The sequence below is a fragment of the Oryzias melastigma genome, linkage group LG16 (assembly GCF_002922805.2).
Source record: "Oryzias melastigma strain HK-1 linkage group LG16, ASM292280v2, whole genome shotgun sequence".
Taxonomy (NCBI): Eukaryota; Metazoa; Chordata; class Actinopteri; order Beloniformes; family Adrianichthyidae; genus Oryzias; species Oryzias melastigma.
Window position 1 is genome coordinate 12,490,084 of NC_050527.1, and position 15,176 is coordinate 12,505,259.

Sequence of the window (15,176 nt, forward strand, 5' to 3'; positions counted from 1 at the left end):
ATTTACCCATATTGGATTAGTTATATATTTTTTATTTTCTAAGAAAAACAGCAAAAAAGCTCATCTGGGTGCACTCCAGTCAAAAACAAGACATGCTCAGAATTCAAAGTTTGTGAATCATCTCCTCCTGAGCTTTGAATCCTTGATGACTTCTGCTTCACGTGTCACCCTTGTAAATGTCAGCAAACAAAATAGGCGTCACTCTTCAAATATATAGATATTTATTTCCATAATTCTTCATACAAACATATTTTTTTGTAAAAACTGCTGGGACAATAAAAGGTGCACAGACATGGCTTTGAGCGGAGGTCAAACTGTGGCATGACAGGAGATAAAGGAACGTGATAATCCAATAGAAGCTACAGGTTGTGTCTGCTCCACTTCTGGGGTTAGTCTCCAATACCTGAGTCTCAGTGGGGCACGCTATTGTCAGATAAAAAAAAATCTCCATTTGTGCAAAGATTCATTTGGGATAGAAAAATAATTAGGAGCAATTAAATTATTCTCTTCAGATGCAGTCGATTGAGAAAATAGGGAAAGTTTGACTTATCCAAACTCTCAGAGTGCACTTATAAGATCTGAACCAACTGTTTCCTCCCAAAAAAATCTGATTATTTATGGATAAACTGTCAGAAACTGTGGGGTATGCGTATTTGTTGGCAGTGTCACAGATAGCCAAAGCTCTTAACTGGCTTATAAGGTTAACAGCGCTCCTTCATCATTGCGCACGACTCCATAAAGTCTCCAAAATATTATTTCCAGATGATTGACAGCTTTTGGATCAGTTGACGTAATAATCTCCTTTGATTTCATGAGTGGAATTTAAATGATTAGCCAGCTCTTGCGTCACAGCCACTTTCCCGATCTGGTCGTTCCTCCTCTTTTCCATGATCACGTCCTCCAAGCTTTGGAACTCCAGGACGTGGTTCTTCTTCTCAGAGAACTGCAGCTTTAACTTGTACGGCTGCTTTCCTATCCGTATCTCCCCTCCGATTTTGAATTCCCGCTTGCCAAAGCGACACCACGCGGCAAAGCATTCAGAGTTCCTCCAACTGAGTTCTCGGTCTCTCGTGCCAACGTGGTCCAAAGCGTTGCGCACGATCACTTCCGGCGGGAGCGCGCGGAACCTGTAGAGAGCGTTCACAATCCTGCCCTTTTTGCCCTGACTCACGTCGGTGAGGAAGTTGTTCTTGATCTCCGCGCGGTGCAAATGAACCACCTGGAAGTCCCCGACGTAAACGGCCCAGTGCGGGTACTGTCCGGTGGCCAGAAACTCCAGCAGGTCTCCCGGTCTGCACCTGTTCAGGAGGCTCTCCGGGGCGTGCGCCGCCGCGCCGCCGGCGCGCTCGTACACGCACTCCTCCCTGTAGTAGATGGCGCAGTCCAGCTCGTCCTGCAGGTCGAAGGGCTTCTCCTCGTGGTTCACCGGCTCCCTCTCGGGGGGGTATCGATCCGCGCGCTCATCCTGATCATCGTCGTCATCATCGTTTGAGAAAATATACGAGACGCCGATCCTGGGTCCGTCGCCGTCGGGGTCGAACCCGTTCGGATCGGACGTGGGCACCTCCGCGTAGTTTATGTGCGTTAGTTTCTCCACCTGGTTCCCCATACGGACAGAGGAGGAAGGTGACGCGGGGCTCGGAAACAGGATCCACCTGTTCTGCTGCGCGCGGAGAGTTGCGCCGCGTCTTAACTAAATCCAAAGCGGGCGGCGGTAATCCATGTCCAGCTGTAGGGCTGCGTCCTCAACAAACACCAACTGTTCGGACCTGTGCGTAAAAAGAGCGGCGTTTAGGGCGCGCTCACAGGCGGACGTCTACCATCTTTACTTGACATTCACAACAGGTGTGACCTGACTCACCTGCTGACTCACATTTCCCTCGGAACAATCGCCGCAGCTTCTTCCCCTTCACACTTTTCTGGTTAGATGAGACTTTATCAGTACTTTTTATATATCAAGTCTGTCACTATTTTATGTTTTTTTTCAGACTCACCTGACAGTCACTTTACGCACAGCTTCCTCTCAGTGGTTCATGAGCCCGGTGCGCCGTCGGCCGCTCCACTTCCTGTGCGGTTTATCCTGCTGTGTGTTGTCTGTATGAGACACCCTGTTTGTTGCAACGAAACTCGTTCAAGATCTGACTGCTGCTGGGAGGTGTTGTGTCTCTTAAAGCGACAGCATGCCCTGTGCAGGCGCCAACATGTATTCCCGATCCAAGAGGGAATGTCGGTGGATCCAAGTTGCTTTGCGCACAAATGGGAATCCAAAGTTTTTATGTCACAAAATGATATGAAAAGTGTGTTTTAACATGGTAGTGTTTTTTTTTTACACATTATGGAGGACATGTATGAAGACAGGTGATTGAAAGTCCATTTCTGAAATTTCTTTGTTCAAATCGCTGTGAAATGGGAGCAGACAAAAAAAACTGTTGGAAAAAGCTTGTAGGCGTGACGTAGGAGCTACTAGACTAACTTCCTGCTCAGCTCCATTCTGATTCATCTGCTTTTAGACAACCATGACTTCATGTTCCTGATGTGAGTCGACATTTGGAGTGGGGTTTAATGTGTTAGAATATGGAATACATTTGTGATTAATGATTTTTAATTATGTCACAAAAAGTGTTTTAAAAAGTGGAGATAGGGGTCCTAAAGATTTAGTAATTTTAAAAAGACAATAATTATGTCATTACAATCATTTAGGAAAAACTAATTCACTCATTTTTTAGAGAATTTTGTTTTTCCAAAACCCCCCGACATCTTCAAAATGTTTTAAAATCAATAAATGGTTTAAGTTTTCCTGGATTAGTAGGAAGTGGAAAACCTCACATTATGCAGCACGGCATAAATGACTTGCATATTTTGTAAATATTCAGGTTTTGGAGCAATGTCTAATTTTGTCAGCACAAAAGTTGTCAATAAATACCTCTAATATTTCACAATAAATAAACCACATTCCATATGCGAACGTGCTGCACGGTGAAAGGTAGGGATGCAAAACCGGCCTGCCTGCAGTCCACATCTGATAGAACATCAAAGCATGTCACGCTCTCGTATGCATAAAAAAGTGGCGAAACACATTCATTAAGTTACATTTCAAATAAATGTTGTGAGATTCAACTTTTGACATCTTCATAAAGTTTTCCATCACATTTTTTAATCTCACCACAGCAGCCCTGCAACGGCTTCAAAAATATATAGATTGAAAAGCTCATGCATCACTTGGAGTGTTTTCAGCTGCCAGACCGTAATAGTTGTGTTCACCTTAGAGAAGGTCATAACGCCGACTACATTATTTTCCTTGAACGCTCTGCGTCAACAACAACAAAAAAAAACAGGTCACTTTTTATGATCATTTCCAAATCTACGAGTTTGAAAACAAAAAAGAAGCAAAAGATTAATCTTTAATTTTGACGTTCTTATCTGCTGCTCTCTGCTCATTTATCTAAAGCCCCGGCACAGCCGAGACACCTCTGCCAAGACATGATCATTTGTTTGCTTCCAGGCAGCCAAAGGTAAAATCCTGCTTGGATGAGCCAGACATCCAGACTTACAGGCAGCTTTCCCGCCTTAAAGCTTTAGAGGAGATGAATGCTAATTTGAGGTCAAACGTGGGCAATCGCTGTCAATAATTTCATTTCTAACTACATTAATGTATAAGCCGAGAGAAAAAAAACAAACAAAAGCCTCCTCCATCAGTTAATATATCACAGGTGAGACTTTGCAGTTGCTTAATTATCCGTGACGCATGGTGTGCGGATAACACAATAAGATTTGCTGAATGGTAATTAAAATGAAGCAGAGAGGAAGTGAGTCGACAATAGCAGGAGAATTTGTTGCCTGTTAATTTCTTAATTTGTAAAAGGCTCTAGCTTTCTAAACGCCTGATGCAAGATTATTAAAAGATTAGCTTTAACACTGCCTCCGTTTGTGTTTTCCTGTGACATAATGACCCTTCATAAGCACCATGAACAAGCAAAGGGAGGTTTAGAGCGTTTCCACAGAGGTGAAAGAACAGACTGTTTGTCACCTTGAAAGTTTCAGGATTATTTTTTTTAACATTAAAAATTTTCTTCCTGCAACAATGAAGGGGGAGGGGACTTGAAATATTTCACATTTATTGTATTTGTTTATCTAAACCTGAGTAGAATATCCTGAAATAAAATTGTTGAATATTTTGATCGGATTTGTGGAAACGCTGCCCTCTTGTGGTTTAGCCAGGGTACTGCATCACAAAAATGTCAAAGATAATCAAGAACTTTTATTTATAAAAAAAAATGTAAAACTTTGGGCTATATCAAAAATTTAGATTAAAGTAACAAATATTTACATAAAAATAGAACATTTGCTAAAGAAGGATAAAACACACATAGATGTGTTATCTATAAAGCAAAATTTCCAAAGTTCTAATTTTTGCCGCCTTTCTTCTTTTGGTTCTGAATTCTTCTTCTCAGTAGCTGGTCAAGAATGAGGTCTGACTCTTTCACATCTGTGTTTGCACAGCCCACCACAGGACATCTAAGGAAAGAAAAGGAAACAAAGAAAAAGGATAAAAGTGTTATTTAAAAAAAACACACAAACAAGGCCCTTGTGGTAAAGAACATCACTTCATCCTCAGAGTGGGAACTAGATTTATAAAGTTTCATTAACTTAAAGGACTTCATACCGGCACTTCTTCTTCAGGTTGCGTTTTGTTTTGATCAGGTCCAGGATGGCAGATTCATCATAGTAGTGGTTGCACTTTTTATTTTTGACTGGTTTTAACATTTCCACCTTAAAACACCAAATACACAATGATACAAGTTTAGAAGCGTAACATGAAAATTTAAACAAGTGTGTGAGAAAATAAGAGGGATGTACCTGTGTGAGCGGGCAGGTGAAATTAACTTGGCTCTGCGTGACGGCGATGTCCTCGTCAACCTCCTCCGTGTTCTCCGATGATTTCTGATTGGCTAAGAGCACCAAAACACAAGCATCTCATTTGCAAAGGTTGCACTGAAACATGAAAAAGACTGAAGAAAAATATGCAACTTAGAAGTATATTGCTTGGATCTTTTTGTTTTTGGAAAATGGCCGCATGGGCTCAAGAGTTATAAATAAACCTCCATCCTCAAATTCTTACATTTGCCAGCAAATGTGCAAAAATGACATTCAAGACATCCACCTACACATAAATCTCCCTTTTTTTCCCATTTTATAGAAGAATTTCACAACATATTCAGCTTCATGATGGCCTCCAAATGCTGGCAGCTGAAATTCTCTTCAAGGATTATGCAAATTAATGCAAATTATTGTTATTTTTAAACACAATTTCTGTTTTTTTTAACATGCAACCTTTATCGATGTCTTTAGAAAACTAGACACGAACATTACGATAAACACAAAGTTTCAAAAGAACATATTTTGGTTAATACATTTTTAAAATGTACAATTTATACTTAAAAAAATAGATGAGCTCTCAAACAATGTCTCGAAAATCAATTATCAGTTAAATTATTTTACAGAGATGATAAAAAGAGACATTTCCGACAGCCTTACTTTGTTTTGAGGAGTTATTGATGCTCTCCATGAAGGCAACCACTTTTTGATGTCTGTGGATTTCGTCTTCAGAAAGTCGGGCTATTCTCTCAGAGAACTGCTCCTTCACTTTGTCAGAAAGGCTAAACAAGGCCTCTGGTTGCTGTGCATTCACCTGCACAAAGTGACGCATGTTAGGGCAATTCTTTAACTTTCAATACTAACTTTACAGTAAACACACAGATCTAATAAAAACACAAAAAAGAAAAACGGGGACAATGCAGCAGCAAATGACCTGGAGTCTCATTTGAATACACAACTTTGAATTCATAGTTTTTCTATTAATTTAAAGTTATTTTTATTTAATTTATTAGATTATTATCAGTCACAACAATCACCTCGGATGTAACTTCTTTTGCAATGTCCATAAAGCAGTTAATCTCCCTGTCGAGCTTAGCACAGTCCAGGATCATGGCCTCCAACTCTTTGATGGAGGAGTCCATCTCTTCATCTGAAATGTAAAAATTGCACAAATTATACACAAAATTACAAAAATATAATTGCACACTGCAGTTGAGCTTTGTCACGTATGTTGTTATACACAATAGGCCTAAAACATAATGTAACTGGACTGCCTCACTATAAAAATGATCACTTTCTGATTATAATATTTACAGAATTCATGTTTGCAATAATTTACCCTGAGTTTCCACCAGATCTATGGCAACGTCCGTCACGATGTCCATTCCCGTCGCAATGTCCGCCAGACACGCTTTTAAGTTGGACAGTGCGCCGTTGACAGCACTCAGAGACATTGTGGTCGTAACTTTTATCCCTAAAAAGTCCAATAAAAACCACTTTGCTCACCGTGAGTTTTCTTATTTCTTCCTCAACGTTAACAGCTAGCTAGCTAGCTAACTTACTGTTAGCACTAAACTAACCGCTTTCTACAAAGACTAGAAATGTAAATAAAAGTATCTCAAACACAACAAATATAAGTAACTATGTTTAAATTCAAACTACAGTATTACAAAGAAGATCACAAAAGCACGAGAGGGAAAAGAAAAATCCAAATATTAGAGATGAGCGGAAGTTATGCCTTCGCTTCCGGTTGTCTTTTCAAATTAAAAGGCGTCAATCGGTAAATAAAGAAAAACGACAAGTAAAGAATCATACTGTATTTATTGACAAACAATACTACAAAATATTAGTATGCAAATGTTTTTGATTGACCATTAAATGTACATTTCATTAATACAAAACTTTGTTGTTCTAGAAAATGAAATATGAACCACTTCTTGACGCTTTTTTACATTTTACATTTTGGCCACTTATGCTTGAAATAAAAATGAAACTTAAACAAAACATTTTTTTTGTTATAACAATGCAAAATGTTGATTGACTGACATTAAGGCCTGGCATGAAATGTGTATGGGGAAAAGCACACTCTAACCTTAGAACATCGAATTAGAGCAAAGTGGTCAATGCTGTTATTACAAAAACCTTTGCTGTTCCCACTGAATTAAGACGAAGAGAAACAGAGAAAAGCACAGTAGAAACAAAAATACTGCATTTTCAGTTGGATGTCCTCGTCCAGGGCCTCACAGAATAGTTCTGAATTCGTCAAAAATGAAACTGGGTACATGAGCTTCAACCACCTTTAAATAGAGAAAAATAAAATAAAAACAAACGCATGTTACAATTCTTCAAATATGTCAAATGATTGGCATAAAATTGATTCTGTCTCAGCACATTTTTTTTATAGATATCTTGAAAATAAATCACCATCTTAACATTTTTACCTTGCGTGAGAGTTTTGAGTACTTTACATAGTCTTCAAGGAACATGAGGGCCCCCACAACATCAGAGGGCATGTCCGGGATTTTCTGACTGTGACACCAATAAAATACAAACTTAAGTAAACTGCAAACAATGTAAAACTTTGCATGTTACTTTTATTACCTTGTGCACTGCTCCATAACCGAGCGGATGAACTGTCCAAGCAGAGCCAGGAAGTGCTGTGTGTATCTGGAGTGGAACTGCTTGAGCAGAGTGAGCAGACCCAGAACCAACGGGGGCCAGTCCACCGGATCAGTCGCTTTCTTGCACGTCATTCCTTTTACGCGGAGAAGTCATTAGAACAAACATCACTGGTCCCAATCCATCAAGCCAAGATGACGAGAAATGAAACGCACCTTGATTTTTGTTGTACTGGAGTTTAGGCAGCTGAGCAATGATAAACAGGAGGTTGATGATGGGGAAGTACGGAAGACGTTTTGTGGTGATGTAGATCTGTTTAAACCACAAAGAAAAAACATTGTTTTCTAGTGAAATGTGACATTTTTAATAAAAATTGCTGTAATTTCCAAACCTTGCTGAGAGGGTTTTGAATTCCAGCAGCTTCTAGGTAGGCAGTGATGTCATAAAGTAGAGTGTTGTCTTCTTTAGGATAAGGCAGAGACGGATCCTGGTAGTGTGCTTCTATGTCTGCCAGTAGGGATCTAATAAGATCATAAACATCACAACAGGTGACAGAATGTAGCTGTAAGACAAAAACACAATATTCTCTAACATCTACGGACATCAGTTGCTAGAAATGAATTTATTTAAAAAAAAAATATGATCAATTTTTCATGAATGACGCCTCCAGATACACATGTTTTAATGGAAAACCATTAAAAAAATTAGCCTGAATTTGGTGGAGAACCGACTTACTTGTTGAGGTTTTCCAGGGCAGCTGCCAGATGTTTGGAGTCAAACTTACAGGAGAAGTTTAGCTCGTTGGCTATCTGCTGTCGGAGAATTTGCATCTGACCAACCTACAACAAAGGAATGGAGCTTTATGTTCATGACATGAGCAGACATGGTAAAAAAATAAATGTTTTATTTACCTTCATGATGGCCTCCAAGTATGGACCCCAAACCTTCTGGGATTTAGCCACAGCACTCGTGTACACTTTGTTAGCGTTAGCTATATGGCCAAAATACATAGTAGAATGATTAATATCAATAATTTGTCTGCTTATAGATTTCACAACAACAACGAGGATCTACCAACGATTCCCTGGACTGGGTTGACTGCAGTCAGCACCGTTTTGAAGACTTCCACCAAGGCTTTGTCCTTCAGGACGCTCCTCTGAAGCATCGTCAGGAAGTTCTAGTGACACAAAAATCATTTGAAAAGAATATTACAAAATAAAGTTAAACTTTATCAAATTTAGGGTGGCATTTTGTCACAGAGCTCTTTTATTTGAGAAGTGGGAAGACAAAAATAACCTGAAGTTCTCTGACGATCATGAAGCACAGAAGCCGGTCCAGTCCGTTGAGTCCAAATGTACCCAGAGTGTTCTGGATCTCTGAAAACAGCCTTTTGTTGGTCACCTCCTGGTGACTCTTCAGGTCGTACCAGGTGTTCATCTGGTCGATGTAGCAGGTAACCCTGTGGAGATCAGACAAATCTCATTTATCCATCTTTACGTTCACTTGAGGCTTCTTTTCATGGCTTCACTGAACAGATGTACTTTGGATCAGTGATTCTCAGGATCTCTCTGCACAGACGGCCGATGAAAGTGGCCGATTCATCCACAGAGGGAAACTTAGGAATGGGGATGTGGGTGGATTGGTGCACACTCTGCCAGTCCTGGATCTGAATGGAGAAAGAAAAACTCTCCTTTATCCATAATGATGGCAGATGTTTCCCTCTTTAAACTAATCAATTATGAAAAGAGAGCCATTAAATCTGACCTTTGTCCTGAGGAAACTGTTGCATTCCTGCTCCACGTTGTAGTTGATGATGCGAGACACTTCTTCTTGCCAGATTTTAAGGCCATAAATGCTGACATAGTCCTGGATGTACTCAAAGGACCTGTAGAAGCCGTCCATGGTGGCTGCCATCTCCTTCAGCTTGGGCATGAGTTCACTGGGCTGTAAAAGTCAAATATGGAGATGATCGACTTAAAGTGAATGAAAAACAAGACTGTAAATCGGAAAAAAAGAAAATTGGCTGATCCTCATTTTATCTCATACTTTTTCTCCCATTTTTGGTCTTATGTTTCTTTTTTTCACAAAAAACTATAATAAATTTGTTCAAAAACAAAATGCACAATTTGAGGCTTTTACATCTTTCTGCAACTGTTTTTTTGCATAATTAATTCTGGCAAGAACCCCAGAAAATATTACAATAACTATAATCAGAGTGTAGACACACTTCAATGTGTCAAAAGCATGAAAGTAAAACAGGAAATTGCTGTCATAAAATAACACTGTGATCCTATAAACAGGTGGATGTCTCACTTTAGCTTTAGGGTTGAAAATTAAGCCTTTGTGCAGAGCGTAGGCGACCCTCTTCACCAGCTCCTTCCTGATGCCGTCCTCCAGAAGCTGCTTCGGATCCACCTAAAAAAATAACACAATGAAATAAATAATATACAGAAGTTTTTAAACTGCCTACAGGAAATATGTTATTATTTTTAAAAAGCTTGTACCTTAATGATCCCGACTAACGTGGTTTTCATCATCAAGATCCCCTCGGTGAAAATGGAAATGTCGTGTGTGAGCTTTGCCACCTGTGATCACGCGAGGAAGAGTCAAGGTTGAGCTCAGGGAAACAGAACAGAAAGATCAGCTTTTGCAGTTCATTTTGACATGATGGACTATAAAGAAAAGTTGGTTGCTGCAGGGTGTTACACTTAACTCTGGTTACAAGTATTTACCAGGCTGTTTCACCCTCAAATAAACAGAAAAACAAAACATTTCAAATGAAGATAAAATGAGATTCCCTAGCTTTGCACTCTAATTAAAGCCTGCTGGCACAATCATCAACTTTTCTTTTTCATTTGTTTTTTTATCTGAAGCTGCAGGGGACTCTGAAATCGACTCAACATCAAAAGAGAGAGCATCATACAGCAGCCTCTTGATGCTCTTAATTTGATATGACTTTTAAAGACTTCCTCGTCTTTTCCTTTTACCGAGACATTCTGCAAACGGTAAAGCAGCAAATGAGGTTTGAGCCACAGGCAGGTGATTTACTTCATAGCGAGCAGCCAGCTGGGAGTAATCCTTCAGTTTATCCTTGTCGAGTCGCGTGGGCACCTCCATGATGTCGTGGATCTGGAGTTTGATTATTTTGGCTAAAGATGTGAACATGCTTTCTGGGATTATTTGAAGAACCTAAAAAAAAAAGAAAAAAAAATATACAAATGACATATCATTTAATCTAATCCTGGTCAAGAGGTCATAAGTAGATGGAGACAATACTGTGGGGAAATAGATCACATGTACAGAAAGAGGTAAAATTGTTTAAAAACTCAATTCATGAGCATTTAAAAAACTAAAGGTTGCAGAAATGATCACTGATCCATTACCCATCAGCCCTCCCTGACATTACTTCCCTCTTCCCAAACAAAAGTACCTTTCTGACATAAGCCACCAGCTCTCCAGAATAAAACTGAGACACACTCAGCAGGTCGGCGCTGTTGGCCTGGTTGATCCGCAGCAACGGAAGATCCAACGCAGATGCCAGCTGGAACAAACACCCCACACCATTTGTGTGGTTTTTTTTTTTTTAGAATATCCACACCTTAGACTTCACAAAGTCTTTTTAATGAACTGTGCTGCATAGTAGTGCTGCCACAAACTATTATTTTAATATTTTACTAATCACAGATTATTTTTTCAAATTAATCAACTGATCGGGTCATTCGCAAACTGGATGTAAAGCACACATCTTAAATATCATTAGCCTTAAACTAACTAAAAATTAGATATATAGCATTACCTGCAGTGATTCTAGTGTTAAAGTGTGATTGCTGAAATTGCTGAAGCTGACATCCAAAAATGCTAAAGCTAAAAACCAGCTAAAATATTAGTTAAATGCGAAATTAGCCTAAAAAAACAACAAAAAAGCCTATTAGCCAAATAGCTAGCATGCAGCTGAGATATTAACTAAACTTCAAATTAGTCTAAAAAACTGAAAAAATCCCAAATTAGCCAAATTAGCTAACATGTAGCTGAAATATTAGCTAAACTCCAAATCAGCCTAAAAACTGGAAAATTCAAAAATTAGCCAAAATAGCTAGCATGTAGCTAAAATATTAGCTAAACTCCAAATTAGCCTAAAACCTTGACAAATGCCAAAATCGTTCATAAAGTTAGCATAATCCCATGATAACTTTCAACTTTACTAAACTCTGACTCCATATAATATAAAGTAACGACTAATCAACTATTAAATTAGTCGTCGACTATTTTATTTGTCAATTAGTCGACTAATTGTGGCAGCCCTACTGCATAGATAACCCTGACCCTGACCTTCAGAAATGTAGCTCTCAGCTTTGTGACCATGGACGGGTTCACTCTGATGCTCTCCTGCATAATGGACGTAAAACTACAGGAAAAAAAACACAAATCGGTCATAAATATGTACAGAAGAGGTCACAGAGTTAGAAGAACTGCAACACTGTGGACCGTTCGATGGTTGGAGAGAGTAGAAAATACAGTAGAAAGAGAAAGTATGTGAACCCTTCCTCAATTTCTGTACAAAACGGGACACATGGTGTGTGTGTTTTTATCTCAATCTAAATCATTTATGCACAAAACCAAGTAATTCCAAAGGGTTCACATATTTTCTCCTGCAGCCGTAGAACCAGGAAGTGTGGAGAAAAGCGGCAGGTGTGAGTTGTGACACAGAAAGTGCAAACGAACAGCCAAGTGGAAAGAAAATAAAAAGAAGTAAGAACTGAAGGCTACATATTTTAAAGTTGTTTATGATCCAGATGGACTTTAAGTCCCTCTAATCATCTCTTAATCCATTATAAAAGCATTCCCAGTGGTCTTTTAATTCTGATTATGCTGTTTTTGGCCAAAATAAAAAACATGTCATTTTCTGCAAAGCGTCATTATAAATGTGGCTTTGAGTAGCACAGGAGGGAACTTGTGGGTCGCCCCCAGCAACTCACAAATAAGTTATTTTTCCAACTGCATTTTTATCTGCGATAAAAGAACGATTTGATTTAAGAAATACTAAGAAATGTTATTTTAATCTTAATTTTCTTTATATTTGCCCTCCATCTTGGGAAAAATTCCACACAAATTTGTACAAAACACAAATAAACTAATTTTTATCAGATCAGGTTAGAGGAAGACCAGGAATGACATTTATGGACGTAGTGAAAGAGAAGTTGAAGATAATTACTGAAAAATGAAAGGATGCAGATGATTAGAAGTTTGTGCAGGAGGAACTTTTGATCCAACAAAGTGTAACTGATTTATTTTGCTAACACAAAACATCTATATTATCCCAGCTCCCACTGAGTGACTGAAGCACAAAAATGAAGAAAAAACTAATTGAAGGTATCTATATTACATCCCTGTATTCTAAACTCATCACATACAGCAGATAACTGACACACCTGTCAATGATCTGCCACGCGTAGGACAGGTCTCCAACGATCTGCATGGTGATGAGGACCTCCTCCTTGATGTTGATGGTGCGGATCATGTGGTGCAGGAACTTTCTGGTGTCAGCCAAAAACTGGCAAACCTGCAAGTTGGACTCCAGCTGGTGGAATTCCTGGACCTGAATTCAGTTTATTATCATTTAAATTACTGCATGAAAGCTCTTCAAAGGAGTAAGTTCACAGTTCCAGAAGCAGAGTTATGTTTGGAAGCATTACCTTCACCTATTAGTTCTACATGAGACTAAGATAAGATAGGACTAACATGCATCTCTGACTGATGATGTGCTCGTCTCGCTCACCTCAATAAGAGCCTGTATCAGCTGAACCGTCTTCCTCCCAGCAGCCGTGGAGTCTTCATAGTTCAAAGACTCGATCTGCTTCGAGATTTCCCGAAACCACGCCTGCAGGTTCTCTGTGAGAACCGGCAAAGGAATCGTAGAAAACAGAAGTGTGTGAGTGTCTCTCTTAAAAGCTTAGTGTTGGCTTATACTGTGCAGCATGCGGCTGGAGCTGTCGCGGTGTCCCAGCGACAAAAGCGGCTCACCATTCTTCTCCACCCTCGTGAGAGGTTTGACGCCAGAGAAGACTTCGGCCAGCTCCATCATTCTCTCAGATCCCTCCTTTTTGTAGTTTTCCCACTTGATCTGTTTCTCTGACAGCATCTGCTTGAACATCTGTGAGGGGGGGGGGGCACATATGCTCATGACAAAGGGTCCGTCAGCTGAGATGTGTAATTAGTCAGATCATTAAATTTGCTTCTTTTTCTATGGATACACCGGTTAGGCATATGCTACCTCGCTGTGAGTTATTTGACGACAGACGGCTCAATTTCAGCGCCACTTTGGCTTCAAAAAAATAAAGTTAGATTTATTTGGTCACAAGGCTCTCACCTCTTTCAGAGTGAACTCAAACTGTGCCGTGTCCAGCAGCAGCTGGAACAGAGTCTTTGGGTTGTACTTGGAGTCGTTCAGAACTTGGTCTTTGATCTGGCGAAGACGCTTGTTGTTTGGGTCGTAGGCTTCAAAGAACAAATCAGGATTTAACAAAAAACGATTTTTTTTGCACCAATTCAAGTCCAAAAACAGGCAAAACACTTAACCTCATAAAGTACTAAAAAAATCTAATTTAGCAAAACGACATAAGATAAGAAGGAAACTTGTTTTCCTCAACCTATATTCTTGTTTTTCAGCTTATATTTTGCACCTGACTCTGCAGAATGCAGCATCAGCCAGCGAATGGCCACGTTGCAGTCCCTCAGACAGTTGAGCAGTTTGGGAATGTTGTCCAGGATGATCTCCTCCCGGAGGAAACCTTCCTTCAGCAGCTGCTGCACCTGAGGCCTCAGGCTCTCCATGCTGGCTGCATATCGAGAGGCCTGCACAGAGGACACGTCCTTAAAGTGTTCTCAGCGCTCTTTTGATTATGACTTATGCCGATTCTAGCCAAATAAAAAAAAAAAAAAGTTTTTCTTTCTAGGCCCAATCAGAGTTCTTCCCTTCCTCTCCATTTAAAGGGGGAGTTATGGTTCAAGTCGTGTCCGGGAAATGTATTTTCTAAATTTTACCTTCCAAGTGGAGGGATACAACGTCCTCCATTGCGAGGGTAAACCGTGTCGCACTGAGAAGCGCTTTTCATCTTGTGGGTGTGCTCTGAAGCACAGACGTTTACATTAATGTAAGTAATGACTTTTTGTTGTAGCATGACCTTTTTAAAGTTATTAAACCGCTGTTGTGATGTATATTCAAGTTCTGGAAGCTCCATGCTAAAGCTAGTGGACCGGCGATTATTGGTGACGTCATCGAACGAAAGTGACATCTGAAATATGAGGCACTATTTTTTCATAACTCTCCGTTTGGAGGGAAAAATGAAGGGGAAGGGAAGAATTCAGATTAGGCCTTCGTTTCTGCAGTAGTTCATGTGACTGTGCTCAAATTCTCTCACATTTAACTAACTTTAGAAAAGCACAATCACCAAAACTGACTTTAAAAACTCGGAGAAAGGCGCTACTGAATAGAAATACCTGCTCCTTGATGTTAGCAGCGTCCAGTGTGTAGTTGAGAGCTGTCTTAGCAGCTTTGTATGGTTCCCAGGCCTCTATCAGATTCACTGTGATCCCCATGTAGATACTGATCACCTACAAACGAGACAACACGAAGACTCAATGACAACAATGAAAACCATAACTTTTCCAGAGGAGAAAATCTA

The 15,176-nt window shown here is 39.7% G+C and overlaps 3 protein-coding genes across 3 annotated transcripts in view; all 3 read right to left on the bottom strand.

Moving 5' to 3' along the window:
* Positions 1-204: 204 nt before the first annotated feature.
* On the bottom strand, positions 205-2,233 carry lratd2b (LRAT domain containing 2b). Its single transcript, XM_024268435.2, has 3 exons — positions 1,995-2,233; positions 1,862-1,919; positions 205-1,769 (listed from the first exon to the last, which is right to left on the bottom strand). The coding sequence occupies exon 3, from the start codon at positions 1,607-1,609 to the stop codon at positions 782-784; it is 828 nt and encodes a 275-aa protein (XP_024124203.1). The 5' UTR covers positions 1,610-1,769; positions 1,862-1,919; positions 1,995-2,233; the 3' UTR covers positions 205-781.
* A 2,010-nt stretch (positions 2,234-4,243) lies between these two features.
* Positions 4,244-6,624, bottom strand: nsmce2 (NSE2 (MMS21) homolog, SMC5-SMC6 complex SUMO ligase). Its single transcript, XM_024266886.2, has 6 exons — positions 6,215-6,624; positions 5,913-6,025; positions 5,536-5,689; positions 4,858-4,949; positions 4,664-4,770; positions 4,244-4,515 (listed from the first exon to the last, which is right to left on the bottom strand). The coding sequence occupies exons 1-6, from the start codon at positions 6,327-6,329 to the stop codon at positions 4,404-4,406; spliced, it is 693 nt and encodes a 230-aa protein (XP_024122654.1). The 5' UTR covers positions 6,330-6,624; the 3' UTR covers positions 4,244-4,403.
* A 53-nt stretch (positions 6,625-6,677) lies between these two features.
* The window catches only part of washc5 (WASH complex subunit 5), an 11,988-nt gene continuing 3,489 nt past the window's right edge, over positions 6,678-15,176 (bottom strand). The window contains exons 8-29 of the mRNA XM_024268125.2: positions 14,992-15,105; positions 14,175-14,346; positions 13,862-13,989; positions 13,516-13,645; positions 13,271-13,383; positions 12,924-13,090; positions 11,824-11,899; positions 10,925-11,035; positions 10,543-10,683; positions 9,999-10,079; positions 9,808-9,909; positions 9,259-9,438; positions 9,036-9,160; positions 8,791-8,953; positions 8,569-8,671; positions 8,406-8,485; positions 8,230-8,333; positions 7,886-8,015; positions 7,710-7,806; positions 7,477-7,630; positions 7,317-7,404; positions 6,678-7,172 (exon numbers count right to left, since the gene is read on the bottom strand). Of these exons, the coding sequence (XP_024123893.1) occupies positions 7,116-7,172; positions 7,317-7,404; positions 7,477-7,630; positions 7,710-7,806; positions 7,886-8,015; positions 8,230-8,333; positions 8,406-8,485; positions 8,569-8,671; positions 8,791-8,953; positions 9,036-9,160; positions 9,259-9,438; positions 9,808-9,909; positions 9,999-10,079; positions 10,543-10,683; positions 10,925-11,035; positions 11,824-11,899; positions 12,924-13,090; positions 13,271-13,383; positions 13,516-13,645; positions 13,862-13,989; positions 14,175-14,346; positions 14,992-15,105 (2,616 nt within the window). The 3' untranslated portion in view covers positions 6,678-7,115. The remainder of the gene's footprint in view (positions 7,173-7,316; positions 7,405-7,476; positions 7,631-7,709; positions 7,807-7,885; positions 8,016-8,229; positions 8,334-8,405; positions 8,486-8,568; positions 8,672-8,790; positions 8,954-9,035; positions 9,161-9,258; positions 9,439-9,807; positions 9,910-9,998; positions 10,080-10,542; positions 10,684-10,924; positions 11,036-11,823; positions 11,900-12,923; positions 13,091-13,270; positions 13,384-13,515; positions 13,646-13,861; positions 13,990-14,174; positions 14,347-14,991; positions 15,106-15,176) is intronic.

What these genes read in the sequence shown, in the direction of transcription:
- lratd2b (XM_024268435.2), bottom strand. Translation starts at nt 1,609, where the DNA reads ATGGGGAACCAGGTGGAGAAACTAACGCACATAAACTACGCGGAGGTG.
- nsmce2 (XM_024266886.2), bottom strand. Translation starts at nt 6,329, where the DNA reads ATGTCTCTGAGTGCTGTCAACGGCGCACTGTCCAACTTAAAAGCGTGT. An exon ending in AGATCTGGTGGAAACTCAGG is followed by an intron (nt 6,026 to 6,214) that starts GTAAATTATTGC and finishes TTTACATTTCAG; the next exon opens with ATGAAGAGATGGACTCCTCC. An exon ending in CAAAAGAAGTTACATCCGAG is followed by an intron (nt 5,690 to 5,912) that starts GTGATTGTTGTG and finishes CACTTTGTGCAG; the next exon opens with GTGAATGCACAGCAACCAGA.